Raw genomic sequence first — 15,735 nt, 5'->3', positions numbered from 1 at the left:
CGATAAACGCAAAATGAAAAGCATCCCGGTGTGTATGAACCTCTATGCGACTGCCTTTATGCTTCTCTCCTGACCTTGAAAATAAAATTGGCTGAATTACAGATAAGCTGAAATAAAATTGTGTGCAAGGTCGAATCGAGATCGCAATCTTTTTTTCGATTAATTGTGTAGCCCTAGTCTCAAGGCAGTTTGGAAATAAAATATCAAATGAGAAGTGCTAATGACCCATTTACACAGGGCTTCAGTATCAATGCTTGACAGAGGGCGTGTCTGAAGTTTGGGCTGACCCGATCGTCATAGCAGCGTCAGCCAATAAAATTAGTCAGCAATAGGCCACTGTCTGAGCTGGTGTATTTGCATTCAGGGATCTGATTGGCTGACGCTTCCATCGCCGCTTGAAAAGTTGAGCAAGTTCTGCAGCGAGCAATGCCTCTCAAGCGGAGTGAATGATGAATCGTTGAAGCTGACGCCTCGTGTGAATGGGTGTAAAACGTTAATGCTTTATCGCTTATCTCAATCATAAACCTTAATCAATAGGCCTTGTTTATGTGTTATATGGTCAAATAACACCCACAAATATGAAAGTTGGAGAAATAAAATCGCATGATTCCCAATATCCACAGATCAGTTTAGGACCCGATTCATATGTGGAAAGAAATCTGACATGAGTGCACCCTTTTCACAAAACTGCTATGATGCATTTAACGGTCATTTTAATCTTAAATCCTCAAAAGTTTTTATTATTTTGATTTAAAATCTTATAAACATTTATGAATGTATTTTCATAATCTTTGCATCAAATTACAAAAAAATGAATAACCTCTTATGCGAGGCGTTTCTAATGCAGCGTCTATGGGGCTGAGACGTTATTTTCTCCTCTGGCTGTAGCCATCAGTCTCACACTATTTTTTCTTTTCTTTTTCTAAAGTCTTGATAACACCACCGTAGAGTTTTTCTTTTATTATTTCACCAAATACTGTTGGTAAATATTTGTTGTGCTCTCTGATTCGCCCACTAAGTTTACCTAACCATGATGCTTTCCGCTACTGAGAAACCCGGAAATAAAGGGTCTAGTGAACATGCATAAGCGTTTGTCATCTGATTGGAAATTTCCCTCTTAATGAATGTCAGACATTTAAAAATGCAATGAATGACAATAGCTCAACTCCATGGAGTCATGCAGAAGTTGAATGTTTTGCTGAAAGTCTTGTGCAGTCAAAGCAACTCATGCTGTTTGCTACATAATTCAGTATCACACATCTCTAGCCGTGTGCTTTTGGTTGTGTTATTCAATTACACACAGCCAGCGTATCCTCCGACAGGACCCAGCAGAAGCACACAGGGACTCTTGGCATTAATCTTCATTCTGCTGGCTCACTCCTCACCTATTTTCCACCTGGATGAATACAGCCTGCTGTGCCCCCTACAACTGCCATCTGAAGTGGCTTAATGAATCTTAGAGCATGTCTGTCATTGTCCTGGCTTCAGTCGATCCTGAGCAGATACTGGGCTTGTGTGTGACGCTATTAAGTCACACTAAGTGCAATAAGATTTGGTAAAAATGCTACAATTACCTGGTTTTACATGCATAGGCTGTGATTATTGTAATCACCATTACAGAGTTGCTGCTCACTTTTCAGTGTCTTAATAAGCAGTAAATTAAATGCATGTAAATTGGTATTAATGGACACAGGATTCTTTTGTTTTGTATGTTAATTTGCCTTAAAAATACTTGTCCTTGATTTTGTAGCCATTTATAAAGCTGTCTGACCAAGTGGAGTTTCTAACCTTTCATCAGTGCATATTTGGATACTCTTCTTAAATACTGATGGAGAGAAATTGTCTTTTTTCATTAATTTTTGGTAAAGTTCTACCTAATTTTTAACAATAATATTATGAAATGATTAATTCAGGGTTTTAGCATTTACTCCTTCCAAAAAGCAAAAAAATCACTTGAACTAATTGATTTAATATCATCAGAAAAAAAGAAATATTCTCGAGTCAGGATACAGTAGAGTTCATTGACATATGAGGATGTATCAGACATATTGTACTGTGATGCAGCATTATTTTCTATGGGTTCATGATTGATTAACACTCATAATTAAGGGGAGGTATATAAACATGCAATGGTTAGAGAGTTGGACGTTTCCTGACTCTTGGCCCTGGCATGAAATGAAGATGGATGTGTGAAGGTGGCCTTGAGCAGGGGACATAACCCCTAATTGCTCCCTGGGTGCTGAAAGCAGTAGCTGCACTGCTCAGTCGGGTTGGGTTAAAATCAGAGGACCATTTTGAGTATGGGACTTCAGGTATAGTGCTGCATGTATGTGTGCAGGTGTGCATGCAGTAGAAAGGTCAGTCCGATGGCCATGAGTGCTCAATACCTGCAGTACAGGAGGAGATGCCCTGTGGAGTCTTGTTATTGTTATTGTGGCATGTTATTGCTTTTGCGAACCATATGACGAAATGGTCAGTTCACTTTACTTCATAAAAAAGTAGCCTACTGGTGATACATTGGTGAAGTGTTACACTAATTCACAATTATTCATTTGTTCGTTTTCCTTTGGCTTAGTCCCTTTATTTATCTGGGGTCGCCACAGCGTAATGAACCGCCAAGTCATCCAGCATATGTTTTTCACAGCGGATGCCCTTCCAACTGCTACCCAGTACTGAGAAACACCCATACACTCACATTCAGACATACACTACGGACAATATATTTTATTCAATTCACCTACAGACAATGTCTATGGACTGTGGGGGAAACAGGAGCACGCCTACACAGGGAGAACATGCAAACTCCACACAGAAATGCCAACTGACCCAGCTGAAACCAAAAACATCACCCTTCTTGCTGTGAGGCAACAGTGCTAACCACTAAGCTATTGTGTTGCCTTAATACACAATTAATAAAATTGTAATCAAGTAAATGCATTTATGAATAAACACAACACTAATAAATAATGGCTACTATTATCACATTTTGTGGCAATAATTTGTGTAAATCTGCCACTCAGAACTACATGGAAGTGTTGCATTTTTCTCTGTAAATACAAATAACAATAATCAGAAAGAAACGAAACGTTTATAATCAGGAAGATATCTAAAAAGTTTAAGCCCCCCTGAGTAAATGCGCAGTGAGTCGACTAATCAAAGTATGATTCTGCACATGCATATTTTAATCATGAAGCTCCTTGGCAACTTTGTCTCTTCAGACTCTTGTCGCTCCATAAAGATTTAATTGGTTTAACCCACGTGCTGATCCGAACCATATTCTCCAGCTGCTCCGCCGAGGCTGTTATTCCGAGCGCTCGCTGCTATTGCTGGAGAGGTGATGTAACTCACCGTGGATGTGAAGCGGACCAGGACGGGAGACGGTTATGACGAGCATGGAGACTAGTGTTTGCTGGGCTGAGACCACGGACTGGCGTTTGTCTGTATATATATTTTTACTTGATATGTAGTATAAGCTGATGATTGTCGTTATACCTGCACCGGACATAGACAGTAGCTAAACCCACAGAAGTGAGCAGCACCGCCCCTCTTCAGCCCTGCCGGTTGGCTCTCCCTCACCGCAGCTCGTGTGACCCTCTGGACCGGAGAGAGGGAGAAAGAGAGAGAGAGAGAGAGCAAGAGAGAGAGATGACAGCTGAGAGATGAGCTCGACCAGATGACCGTGCCAAACACCGACAGTCCCGGGCAAGCATTCGTTGTGCCAGAGTGACGTACTGTTTATTGCGGGAACGGACATCTGATCACTTCAGAGTTGCAGTGAATGGGCTGGATTGCGTAAGACCGCGCGGTCACTTCGGAGTTCGAGCGACTCTTCAAACATGAATAACACGAAGAACCAGCGAGTAAGTGATGGCTCTTTTTGCGCTGTACTTGGAGATTTGATCTCTCAGATCGATCATGGTGACATATTTTGCTTGCACCGTGTCTCGTGTGTCTTGTAAATGTGGTTGTTGTCAAAAATATGCCTGCAGTTTGCCGTTATCGGATCTGTATAATGGATGTTATTAGCTCAGGTATAGCGCTGCGCGTGTGTGCAGGTGCGCGTGCAGCAGGAAGGTCAATCCGATGGCCACGCGCACTCCATACCTGCAGTCCAGGAGGAGATGCGCTGAGGGGGCTCGTCTCATTGCGATGCATTGCTTTGCTTCCTTGTGGCATGTTATTGTTTTTGATAAGTTTGGCCTTTTTTCTGTTTAAAAGGCTGGTGAACTGTTATTCGAGTCATTTTAATTTAAAATACCCTATTATGCATTTAAAACTAGCATTTCATGGTTTGTAATAGCTGTTTGTGAATGTAAAAAAGGTTGCAACGTTTTGAAATTCAAAGTGCACAACAAGCGACTTTTTCTTGAAGAAAGAACGAATTATATCACTCAGCAATTCCTGTTTCACCACATGTTAACCTGCAACCAGTTTGCATAATGTCAGCCCTATTGGTAGCTCTTAAATGGCGTCTTTGGGAAATTAGGTGATTTTTCTTTGGGCCGTATATGCTAACTTTATTGACATTGATTATAGTCATGAAAGTTTGAAATTTTTGTAATAACTAGTAATCTTAGTAATGTATTATTTCTTTTTGTGCACATTATTCACTTTTTTCATTCATTCATATTTAATCATATAGAATTCTTCCAAAACAAAACTAGTAGTAAAAGGAGCACTTAAAGATATCTACACATACACAACCTTTTTTTGTGTGTGTGTAAAAAAGCAATGTTTTAAGTTAGTGACAATCTGGTAAATGTGCTTTACCAAAAGAGAATAATGTCAATAAAACATACACATACAGATCATATTGAACTTCATCACCGATTCCAGGGGATAGACTAGGAATTTGTTATTCCTGAAATGATGCTTCTCCTGTACTGCAGTAACAAATCTGTAATGGGAGGATCCCCCCCCCCCCCCCCCCCCCCCCCCCCAAAAAAAAAAAACAGAAAATTTAGCAGAATGTTCTCTTTTTTGTCTTGAATAGTTTGTAATGGAATCAGAGAGGTTAAATGTAGGTTCTGCTTGAGACCCTTTAAGTCTTCTTACCCAGTTTATGCCTGAGAGAGCATTAGCTGTTAAACCTCTGTGAGTCTTGTGTTGACGTACACATATCTATGAGGCCTGTTCACCTAAACAGCTTGGGAGATCATTGATGTCTAATTTGTAAACATGATACATTTCAATCACAAATCTTTTTTTTAAACCATCAGACATGTGACTGATGAAATGATAGTTGAACCGCAGAATGATCTTCATGTAAGAAAATGGCTTTTTTGAAGAAGAAAATGATCATGTGTCAAGCTGAAACAAATGGATCACCTTTTCTTTGAAACACACAGACTTCCCATCACTGACATTCAGTTGTTTCCCGCTTTATTACATCTATTGAATTGATTGAAATCTTCACAGAAAAACTGCTTTTAACTTGCGCGTGACCCGATGATCTCTGCAGCACTGCATCAGAAGTTCTCATACAGCACTCTCTCACCAAGCCATTCTCCTTTCTGTTTTCACATTCTTCTGTTTTCATTGAGTCAGTGTGTTGTGAGTGTTCACTGTCAGGTCCACGTTAAACCACTGGCGGTCTGAGGCAGAAAAGGTCAGGTTTGAAGAGACGATTAGACGAAGAGACAGCTTGCTCTTTTCCCTTTGAAGATTTCCTGGACTGTTGCGAGTCATTTTTTTTGTGACTTTCGCTGTGGGGTTTTCTCTCAGGAATGTAATCAATGAAGATCAATGTAGGAATGTTTGTCACCTTGTCATGATGTGCAGTATTCAGTTCAGGCCCTCTGTATGCTCCTGCAGTTGAATTATTATTGTCTGGTCTCGCTGCATTTAGCAAATCAATATTTACTGGAGAGATGCAGTTCTTTGCTTCACGATTTTCTTCAGAGATGCGGCTTTAACAGATGAGCCCCGTAAGCCTTTATGTGTTTAAAAAAAGTCTGATGTAAACGGCCTAACATATACAGCTTGTATAAAACAAGGCTAAATTTGGGCTGTCAGTGAAAATTTAATCGACGTCTAACATTGGTTCAAAATTAGACCAATTATCAAATTGGCAGGAATGAATACCTAAGCAAAACCAATATTTTGTCTAAGAGACGTCTAAACATAGATGACTTGGAAAAAACAAGGCTACATTTAGTCTATTAGTGAAAATTTAATAGACATCGAAGAATAGCTCACAACTAGACTAGTCATCAAATACACAGATCAGACAGACTTCATATGTGTAATCATTCAGTTCTGTGTTTTTGATACCTATTCTAGTTTTTGGTTATTCTTAAGCCCTGCTCACACTGTGAGATTTCAGCCTGAGACAAATTTGGGAAATCCAAAAAGATTCCTGAAATCCAAGGCTAAAATCAGTGATCTTTGACATGTTCACAGACTGCCCCTTATTGCCTGTTGCATTTAGATTTTTCCTTTGATGAAGTTCTGGCAGTGTCAAGAAGATTTCAGACACTTTCTTGCAGCGTGACAACAGCTGCGATGAGCGCCAATCCAAGAACCAATGGGAGCTCTGAATTTGATGACGCGATTCATGCGACAATTTAAACGACCCTGGGGAAATATCAAAATAGTTTTTTTGGGGGGGGTTTATTATTGAGACACACTGTGTGCAGAATTACCGCTACAGTTTGTTTTCGTTTGCTGTGAGGAATTATTTCAGAATGCGGGATAGTGAAAGTGTCACGGGTGGATGACGTCAAACTCCGGGGCCATTTTCTTTCGTGTTTGGCGCGTCTTCATTATCATTCAGTCTGACTTTATGACAGCTGAGATCTTACAGTGTAACATGGGAGCCATGTTCATGCAGTCTGCATGCTACAATCGTTCAGGTTAATAAAACATCGCACAGTGAGAGCAGGCCTTTAGACATATATTTTCACTGACCAAATTTAGCCTCATTTTAGACAAGCCATCCATGTAAACACAAAGATGCTTGCTGACTGGGTACCTAGAAAGCAATTTTGTGTTTAAAACCACTCACAATCACAATCCACAGCCTGTAAGTATTGTTTTGTTTGTTAAAATATATTTATTACATGTATAGTTTCTAGCGTTAACAGTTTGTTGTAGTAAGGACGTAAACAAGGATGTAAACAATGGTGGAAATGTTGTTTGGCACCGATAACAGTTTAGGTACAAATTCACATTTATCCATCAAACTGCTGTGAACATCCCCAATCTTAACCAGCGCTGTAGTGTTTCTCTATGTGGCTCCTTTCCCTCCGTTCTACATCTGAAATAATGAACTAGCAAAAGATATGTGAACGTTTCATATTACTTACACATGCTTTTATAACCGGAAAATATGTCAAAGACACTTGTCGGTCTCAAACTGATACTGTTGATTCAGTCTCAAACTGTTATGGCTAACAGCTACTCTGACTGACGGTATTTAAACAGCGCAAAAGCGCATGCTATTTATGGCGTGACGCTTTTCCTGGTGACGTGGAGTCGATCCGTGAATCACAGAACATTATGTCAGTTGATTAATCAGAGCCTCTTGAGGGCGGGCCGTTAATCAACATCTAATAGATGTCAAAAACTGACTTCTTTGTTAAAACAAGGCTATAGCATTGTCAGTGAAAGTCTAATAGACTTGTAAAATCAGACCAAAACTTGCCTTGTCATCAAATAGACTGATTAGACAAACTTTACATGAGTCGTCATTTATCGTGATCTATTTAATGACTAGTTTAGATTTATGCTATTCTTAGACATCTATTCGATTTTCATTGACGGCCCAATTTTAGCCTCATTTGAGCCCAGAGGTCTATGTTTTTCTATTAGATGTCTATTAGACATAAAATTGCTTTGTGGGAGCAGTTTGAGAAATCACAGCTTCAGACAGTGTTTGTGGATTTCCCTTTATTATGTATCTTCACCTGTTAAATTATTTCGCAAAACCCACGATTGTCATAGTTTGAGCATTTATTTTGAAATAATTGCCTCTTACACCATTATTCTGTCTGGATTTGTCTTCTGTCTGAAATCTTTGCAGAGTTGCACAGCAGCTAAGCCTTTACTGGCAAGCAGGACTGTGTATATTTTTAGTTTGAATGAACCAGAGAAAAGCAAGATGTGGTTTGAGACGCAGAGAAATTTCACCATTAGAGGCTGTATGGGTGAGTGAAACAGGCCTGTCGCTGTGTTTTATGTGGCTGCCAGTCTGGTTGAGAGGTTGAAATGGCAGTGCGTTCTTCACACTGGAGCACTGCTGAATTCTCAGTTTCACTCACACCTACATTGTCCATATGGAAGTGTGTATTCATGAGTGTGTGCTTGTGTATGTGTGTGTGGTGGAATCAGAGTTTTACTGCAATAGTTTAAGGCCTTTTCATGATGCTTTTTTTCACTTGCAGTTTTTGAAGGTTTTCATGCACAGATGACAACGCTGTCAAAATGATCCACGTTCACATGAATCTGCAAAAGTGACTAAAAACAATGCACTTTGCATCCCAGGCCAGTAATTGCTGATGCCACTTGTGACTACACACACACACATTCCCACATTCCCATAGTCTGCCATTGTTGTTTTTATGTTGTTTTACAGATGCCTATAGGCTGAGAATGTAAAACGCATGCACAGGATATCACTCTTTTCACAAACTTGCTTGCTTTAATGGTTTAGTTGATATAGTTTTTTAAAATAAATTTTTAAACAATTTATCAATATTTTCCAATTTTATGATACCCAGAATGCCATTGTTGTGTGAATAAACTGTCAACATTCATTTACATGTTTTTTTGTTTTAAATATCTATTTTCCTAAGTTAGAAATTGTGTTTAGCTAATATGTGAGTGTGTGTATGTATATCAGGCCCATAGCCAGGCTGGTGAAAGGAGTGGTTCTTTTTCTCAAAAATTAGATTTTTTGCAGTAATTCACCTCATTTGTTATTTAATTATGAGGTTTAAATGCAGCATTTATAGAGGCATTTTAAACACTTTTTTTTGTTGGCTGGATTCATTGTCATCATTATCTCACTTTTTCCTAAAGATTTAGAATAAAGACTTTTTTTTTCTAATTTTTAAAGTACAAATTTAGTATATCATATATCATTGGAATATATATTAGATATATAACAAACTGGCCATCACTTCATACACTTTCATCAGTCAGAATTTGGCCATTTTCATAATAAAAAATTAAAACGTGTATGTTGTATGTTTTTTTAACAATTTAGAAATTGGACTAGTGAAAAATAATTTTATTTAATAAGTTTGTATTGGCCAAAACTGATAAGTCATGCTGAAGCGACAGCCAACAGAGGATTCTGCTTGTTCTTAAATCATTCTTCAATGAGTCATTTTCACAATTTATGATGGCATGGTATTGGCTCGAATGTATTAAACCTTTGTTTTATATATATATATATATATATATATATATATATATATATATATATATATATATATATATATATATATATATAAATTAAAATTTTAATTAGTAGAATTTCAAATAGAGTAAAAGGTAATTTCAAAAAAATATTTTTTTACCACCACAAAGAAAATACATTTTCAATTATATTTTATGTATTTGCAACAATGTGTCAATTTACTTTCAATTTAAGAAAGTGTGTCATAATTTTCTTTATCAAAATTTTTAAATACTTTTTTTCATCTTCCTCACAAAATAACTATATTTACAAGTAGGTGAGGATTTTGGGCATAAATAAGCTTTAAAAATCTGTTCAAATGTATTGAATATTGGCGGTTCTTGTTCGTTGTTGCGAGCAGTAAGGAGGTAAACGGTATTTAAATATATCTGCTCTTAATATGTGCGTTTATGTATATATGCTACAGGGAGGCACATTCTCAGGAAGGGCAGAGATTTATTGTGTTTGTGGAGAGTGCTTGTGTGAGGTGTATTTATATACGAGTTATCAAATATTCATGTGTGAAAGCTGTGTTCTCTACACTCAAGGTAGAAGGCATGATTCGGCTGCAGGAGTGGGAGAGAGGGCAGTGTGTGGGCTCTCTCTCTCTCTCTGTGTGGGTTATTAATGTGTACACTGCTGTTTGTGTGTCAGTAGCTCTGTGTGTTTTATCTAGAGGTGGTTTCATGATGCATATGGGTGTCCACACTCACAAAATCCCAAATCCCACACAAGTAGCCTGTTTTATCAGTTTCTACAAAATATGTTCCTTGGTGGTCTTTTGCATTGTAGTTCAGTAGCCCATTTCTGCAAAGACAAACAGTAATAGTTTGACATTAAACTGAAATTACAGTATACAGACACATATTAATCTTTTAATACATTTACATTTTTTTTTACAATTTAAAATTAATTTATTCACTTCCATTTCTAAAAGAACATTTAGTTGAATGCTCTAAAGCTGGCTACAGTTTGTATTATATTGTTTATTCAGTGGTGTTTACTAATATTTATCCAACAGCTCTTTCTGTTTCTCAAATCTGATTGGCTGAGAGCAATGTTATATTCTAGTGATAACAGCACTATTTACTTGCCTGAAGTCATTGCAGAGGCTAACGAGAGACTAACCTCATTATATTTTGCCAAATACTCCTGTTGTCATTATGTAATAAAAAGTGTTTTTTAAGGCAAGAATGTAGTTGTTTAGACTTCACACTTAATTTATGTTTAACTCAAACAAGTCGATACCTAAGCAAATGTTTGTTTGTCTTGGATGTTTTTTTATCTCCAAGACTCTTCATTCTTCACAACAATTCATAAATGCTTGTTCAATAGTTCATGATGGTTCCATCTGATACTTGTATTTTGGGATGCACAATATTGGAAAAAACGTTCAATGTGATATTTACATTTTCTGCAGTTTTATATTTTTCACAAGATAACAATTAATTAGAACACAATTTTTGAATTATTTTGAAATAAACAAATTGGGATGTTCAGATCTTGAATGGAAATCAGGCTCAAAAACATGGTTTCAGACTCAATCCGAATTGAACATTACTGTACCTCCCGATCAGGACTATATTTGTATATTCTCATTATTTTTAACACATCTATAGCTATGCGGTGGCACAGAGTTAGACCTCTTTCTTGACATCACACAGAAACAGCAACGCGTGCGGCATGACTTCACTTTGTTGCAGAGACGCTATTGGTTAAATGCCAGCAAAGTAGAAGCCGGAAGCAGGTTGAAGCAGAAAGCGCGAGTATGTCTGCGGTTTGGAGGTATTATAAAATTGATAACGACAACATTGCCATAGCAAACTGTGAGATATGTAAACTTGGGATTGCCTGCTGGATATTTTAAGTTGAGGTGCTATTTGTTTTATATTAGATTTTTTTTTTAATTCACTTTTGCACTAAAGTCCAAAAGTCAAGAGTTTATATTATTTATTACTTGATCATTGAATGTTAAAATAAGGTAAATTAAATTAAAAAGAAGGAACATCCTGCATCTGTTTCTTCACTCTTCTTTATTCTTTTTTATAGAAGTACAGGATCGGGTTTCGGTATTGGTAGATACTCAAAATCAAACGACTCGGACTCGATGGGAAAAAAGCCTGATCGGGACATCCCTATACAAATTATAAGCCAAGATAAATAAAGCAGAGCAAATACAGACTCTACATATAAACTTTCTTAAAATGTTTACACTGAGCTTAAAAACACTTTCACTTTGTTATGGTTAAACTAAAAATTACTACAAAATTTTCATCTGTTCTGAAATGTCTGAAATCTGGTCAGCAATAATCTTGACTCCACATTGCAAACCATGCAATGTGAATATTGCATATGCACTTTAAAATGATATATTGTGCAGCCTTGTGTTATACAGATGTTTTCACACATGACATTTAAAGCATTTGTTTTGGAACCTGGTTCTTTTAGGCATATATGAACATCAAAAAAATCTACCTAAACATCAAAACATCAAAATCAACCTAAAGTTCACTGAGTACACTGAGTGAGTTGTTACAAATGTTGCAGAAATGAAGGAGTGTTTGTTTTGGTTACTGCCTAAAATTGTGCATTAACCTAGAGCAAAAACTGAAATGCATAATTTAAATTACATCAGAGCAACACTGTGTGTTTTAAAATGGTTTTGTTTGCTAGATGGGAAACTGGCCAATAATAGTCTTATAAAAACTGAATATACCCTTGAGGGTGAATCAAAGTCATATTTAAAGACCAGTATATCACTTGAGGTTGATCTGTTTTTACTTGGGCCTATAAGAAGCACTTAACAACACCCTTGCAATCTGATATCAGCACTCAAAGCACACTTCAGCAATCTCATTCACAAAAAGAGCCTTGTTTTTTGTCAGTGCTGTTCTAAAATGGAATTGTATTAAAATAGTTTTTTCCACATGATGATTTGTACAGTATTGGTTGATTTGTAGTACTCAGAAACTAGCCTGCAAAATTTAGATCCAAGATTTGGACCATGCAAACTGCCGTTAGCAGAAACAAGGCAATTTTTGTGCTACTGTTTAATTTGCATAATTCTTTTAGTGAGTCAGGTTTTAAAACAATGCTGACTATACAACCCCCAACCTTCATTATAAAGGTTTAAGTATACTACTTATCCACACAGCTTTAAGTATACATTAGCCTGGATGCATGAGTATGTAGCATGCAAATTACAGTACTACAGTTTACTAAAGTGCCCTTATCCTTGTGTGAATTTCTCCATCTGTTGTGTTTCTTTTACCTTTTTGCACTGAATAAGTGAGGTTTTCTGGATATACTGCAGAACACATATAGACCGCACTGAGACTAACATCACTGCTCTATTTATATTGCTGCATTCTGTGTTTGCCTGGATATGTTTGACCTACCAAAACTATATGTGTGTTACTAGAGCACATCTTAAAAGACAGAACTGGTGCAGATGCCCTTTACTGTATGTCTTAAAAAATATCTCTGCTCCTTCGTTTTTGCCCTGTAGTCACACTTAACCTGTTTTTTTCCAACTTCACAATCCCTTTAAGGGGCTGTAAAGCATTTTATGTTTCTGTCATTCCCTTTTGCAATATTTGTTGTTTGTTTTGATTTTCCCCATTTTCTCAGCTTTGTCCCAAATTGTTGCAAATTTCATTCTTATACATAGCCCTATATTCGTTTCTGGAGATCGCATTTTGAATGCTACGGAACAGTATGATGCTGTTCCTTTTCGTGCTTGACTGCTTACCTCTGTATGGACCGCTTTCCTGCTGTTACCAATTTGTCCAGTTAGCTCGCCATGTAGCGAGGAGTTGACCACGACGACAGGGTTCGAGTCGGGCAGAGAACAGTTCCAGAAAGCGGGCAAGAAAAAAACAGAAGCCAAAAAATAAATTACATAAAGTAATTAGATAAAGTAAGTAAATAACAAAGTGAGAATGTGGTAAAATTTGAAAAACGTGGTAAAAATCAAGTGAGAGTTTTTTTTCTGGATTGCTTTTTAAAATGGTTGGTTGGGTTTAGTGAAGTGGGTGGGCTGGTCAGTCGGTGCTTTTGAAAACACTTTTGCTTGGGTTTTGGGAAGGAGGAGGATGTGGGTCCGTTAGATCAGTTAGTCAGTCAGACAGTTAGTCAAAAGTGTCCTCTGGTGGATTTTTGCAAGAACAGTAGGCAAAAATGTCCATGGTGAGAGAAATTTGAGATCTCAAAAAGAGTACCGAGTGGCCTCTGATGAATTTGCGAAAACAAAAACTGCAAAAAAACGTATTTCCTGTGAAGTATTTTGCGCTCTCCAGAAATGTATGTAGAGGTACGTTTTTACATGGGTTGGATTTTTCTTTCCTCTTTTTCCATTTTTTTCTACTTTAGTGTTTTTTAGTTTAGTGTTTTTAGCTGTGAGCTGCTCTTGCTGTGTGTGAGAACGTAGATGGATGATTCTGTGTCTGTTTATTTATTTGCATATGCAAGAAATCTCCATTCCTATCATTTTTCCAGATTGTGTTAACAGTTAACTTGCTAAGTGTGCACTCATTGCAAAAATTACATATAAATTAAGGCTGGATGATTAATTGAAATGAAATCACAACATTCATTAAGCAAAGCTGCAGTTTTCATGTGAATCTTTTCAGGGAAGCACAGCTTTTTGATCAGTATAACATCTTCATCAGAAGGCCAGAAGATGTACTTATGAGGAATCTCAGATGATGAAGAAACAGTGGCGTAGCGGACGGGCCCGCAGGGCACGCACCGCGGGGGGGCCCCGTGTGATTAGGGGGCCCCGCGTCATCGCGATTTTCAATAATTGAAAACCCACCGGCAACCGAAATAATCAAACTCTTGGGAACAACTGTGGTCGGAACCAAAGTTCACACGTCTGTGTTCTCTGAACACCTCTCAAGCGGTGGACTACTTCATTCTGATTGCTTGCCGTCAATGTTGTCAACTTAGCGACTTTGTCACTAGATTTAGCGACTTTTCAGACCCCGCTAGCGACAAATCTAGCGACTTTTTGTGTGTTATTGGAGATTTTTTTAGACTGTCATTTGTCCATATACTGTACCGTCCCTACTCTTCTCAACGAGCTGCGTGTGATGCCGCCGGCCCCTCCCCCGCCTCACAGCACTGACAGGCGGCCCAGTCAGTCCTCGTACAGCAGCCTCTCCCACCTGCAGCCCGAGAGCAGACCGACCCCTCTGCGTACCGACGACAAATGATTTAGCACAGGCAGTGTGAAGGTATTTCCCTTGTACAGTCTAACCGATCCACTTCTACTTTATTTTAACAATTTAATTGGACCGTTTATTCTTTTCTTGTTCACAATCACAGATATTTTAGTGACAGTTTCTGAACTTGTCTGAGTTTATTACATATGAGAGATTACTGCACATTCACTACATATCTATAATGACATACTGTATTCAAACAGCAATAAATTTAGTTAAATAAACATGCTTTTATAAAGTGTAGTGCAATTATAAAAACCCATTTATTACCTATTGGCTGTTAAACAGAAACGGTAAAACGTGATGACGTAAGTGATATGCAAATTGACGTATGACGTATCCCCCCTCTCCACTTCATCAGGGGGCCCCGTCAGCGATCCCTGCAGGGGGGCCTCCGCATTTTGCGCTACGCCACTGTGAAGAAATGCAGGAAAACCCTATAGCATTGCTGAATAGATGATTTAACTACTTTTTTTGGATTGATTTGAATTGATTTGAAGAGACCTTAGAATAAAAACATGCTATTAAATGTGTTTTTTCCACATTAACATAAATTAGCCACTTAATCAAAAAGTTGCGAATTTCCATGAGATTGCATTGGGATAACACATTTACTACACAATAAATCGTAGTTCACTAAGAATCTATGCAAAACCTGTCATTATCACATGATAATAATTATATTAATTTTATTGTGGTTTACATTGATTTTTTTGAATGTGATTTTGCAATAATGACAGCATAATGACTGCTGCTGAAGTAAATTGAGTTATAGCAATGCAATCTCATGCCAATTCATAACTTGATTTAGTGATTTAGCCAATTAATTTATTCATAGCAATTTGTTTGATCTCATTCATACATTGTAGTATTTTGCATATACTCCAATGAGAGACAGGTTTAGTCAGGTTTGGTATCATGCCTCTTTTTAAAAATCCATACGAGTTTTTTCCATACGAGAATTTCCATACGAGTGCTATTATGTGATTCTGTATAAATTAGCCATTTTCAATACGTTAAATTGTTACGATTTACATGATGCATGAATGTTCACTCGCAGATCCAACTCCAAGACTCCAGTGATAATAGTGGCTTCAGAAAAGCTGT

General features: G+C 37.6%; 1 protein-coding gene and 1 long non-coding RNA gene across 8 annotated transcripts in view; one reads left to right on the top strand and one right to left on the bottom strand.

The window, feature by feature from the left end:
- Positions 1-15,735, bottom strand: part of LOC147844337 (uncharacterized) — a 528,347-nt gene that overhangs the window by 200,064 nt on the left and 312,548 nt on the right. The window lies entirely within an intron of this gene.
- rtkna (rhotekin a) overlaps positions 1-15,735 on the top strand; it is a 149,003-nt gene that overhangs the window by 72,102 nt on the left and 61,166 nt on the right. Inside the window, 1 exon segment of one of the 7 annotated variants that reach the window (NM_001126415.1) lies at positions 3,714-3,860. The exons of 5 other annotated variants lie outside the window; for them this stretch is intronic. In NM_001126415.1, coding sequence (NP_001119887.1) covers positions 3,837-3,860 — 24 coding nt within the window. In that variant the 5' untranslated portion in view covers positions 3,714-3,836. 7 annotated transcript variants of the gene reach the window in all.

This window comes from Danio rerio, chromosome 5 (assembly GCF_052040795.2).
Source record: "Danio rerio strain M-AB ecotype USA chromosome 5, GRCz13ab, whole genome shotgun sequence".
Taxonomy (NCBI): domain Eukaryota; kingdom Metazoa; phylum Chordata; class Actinopteri; order Cypriniformes; family Danionidae; genus Danio; species Danio rerio.
This window is presented reverse-complemented; position numbering and strand designations above follow the sequence as displayed.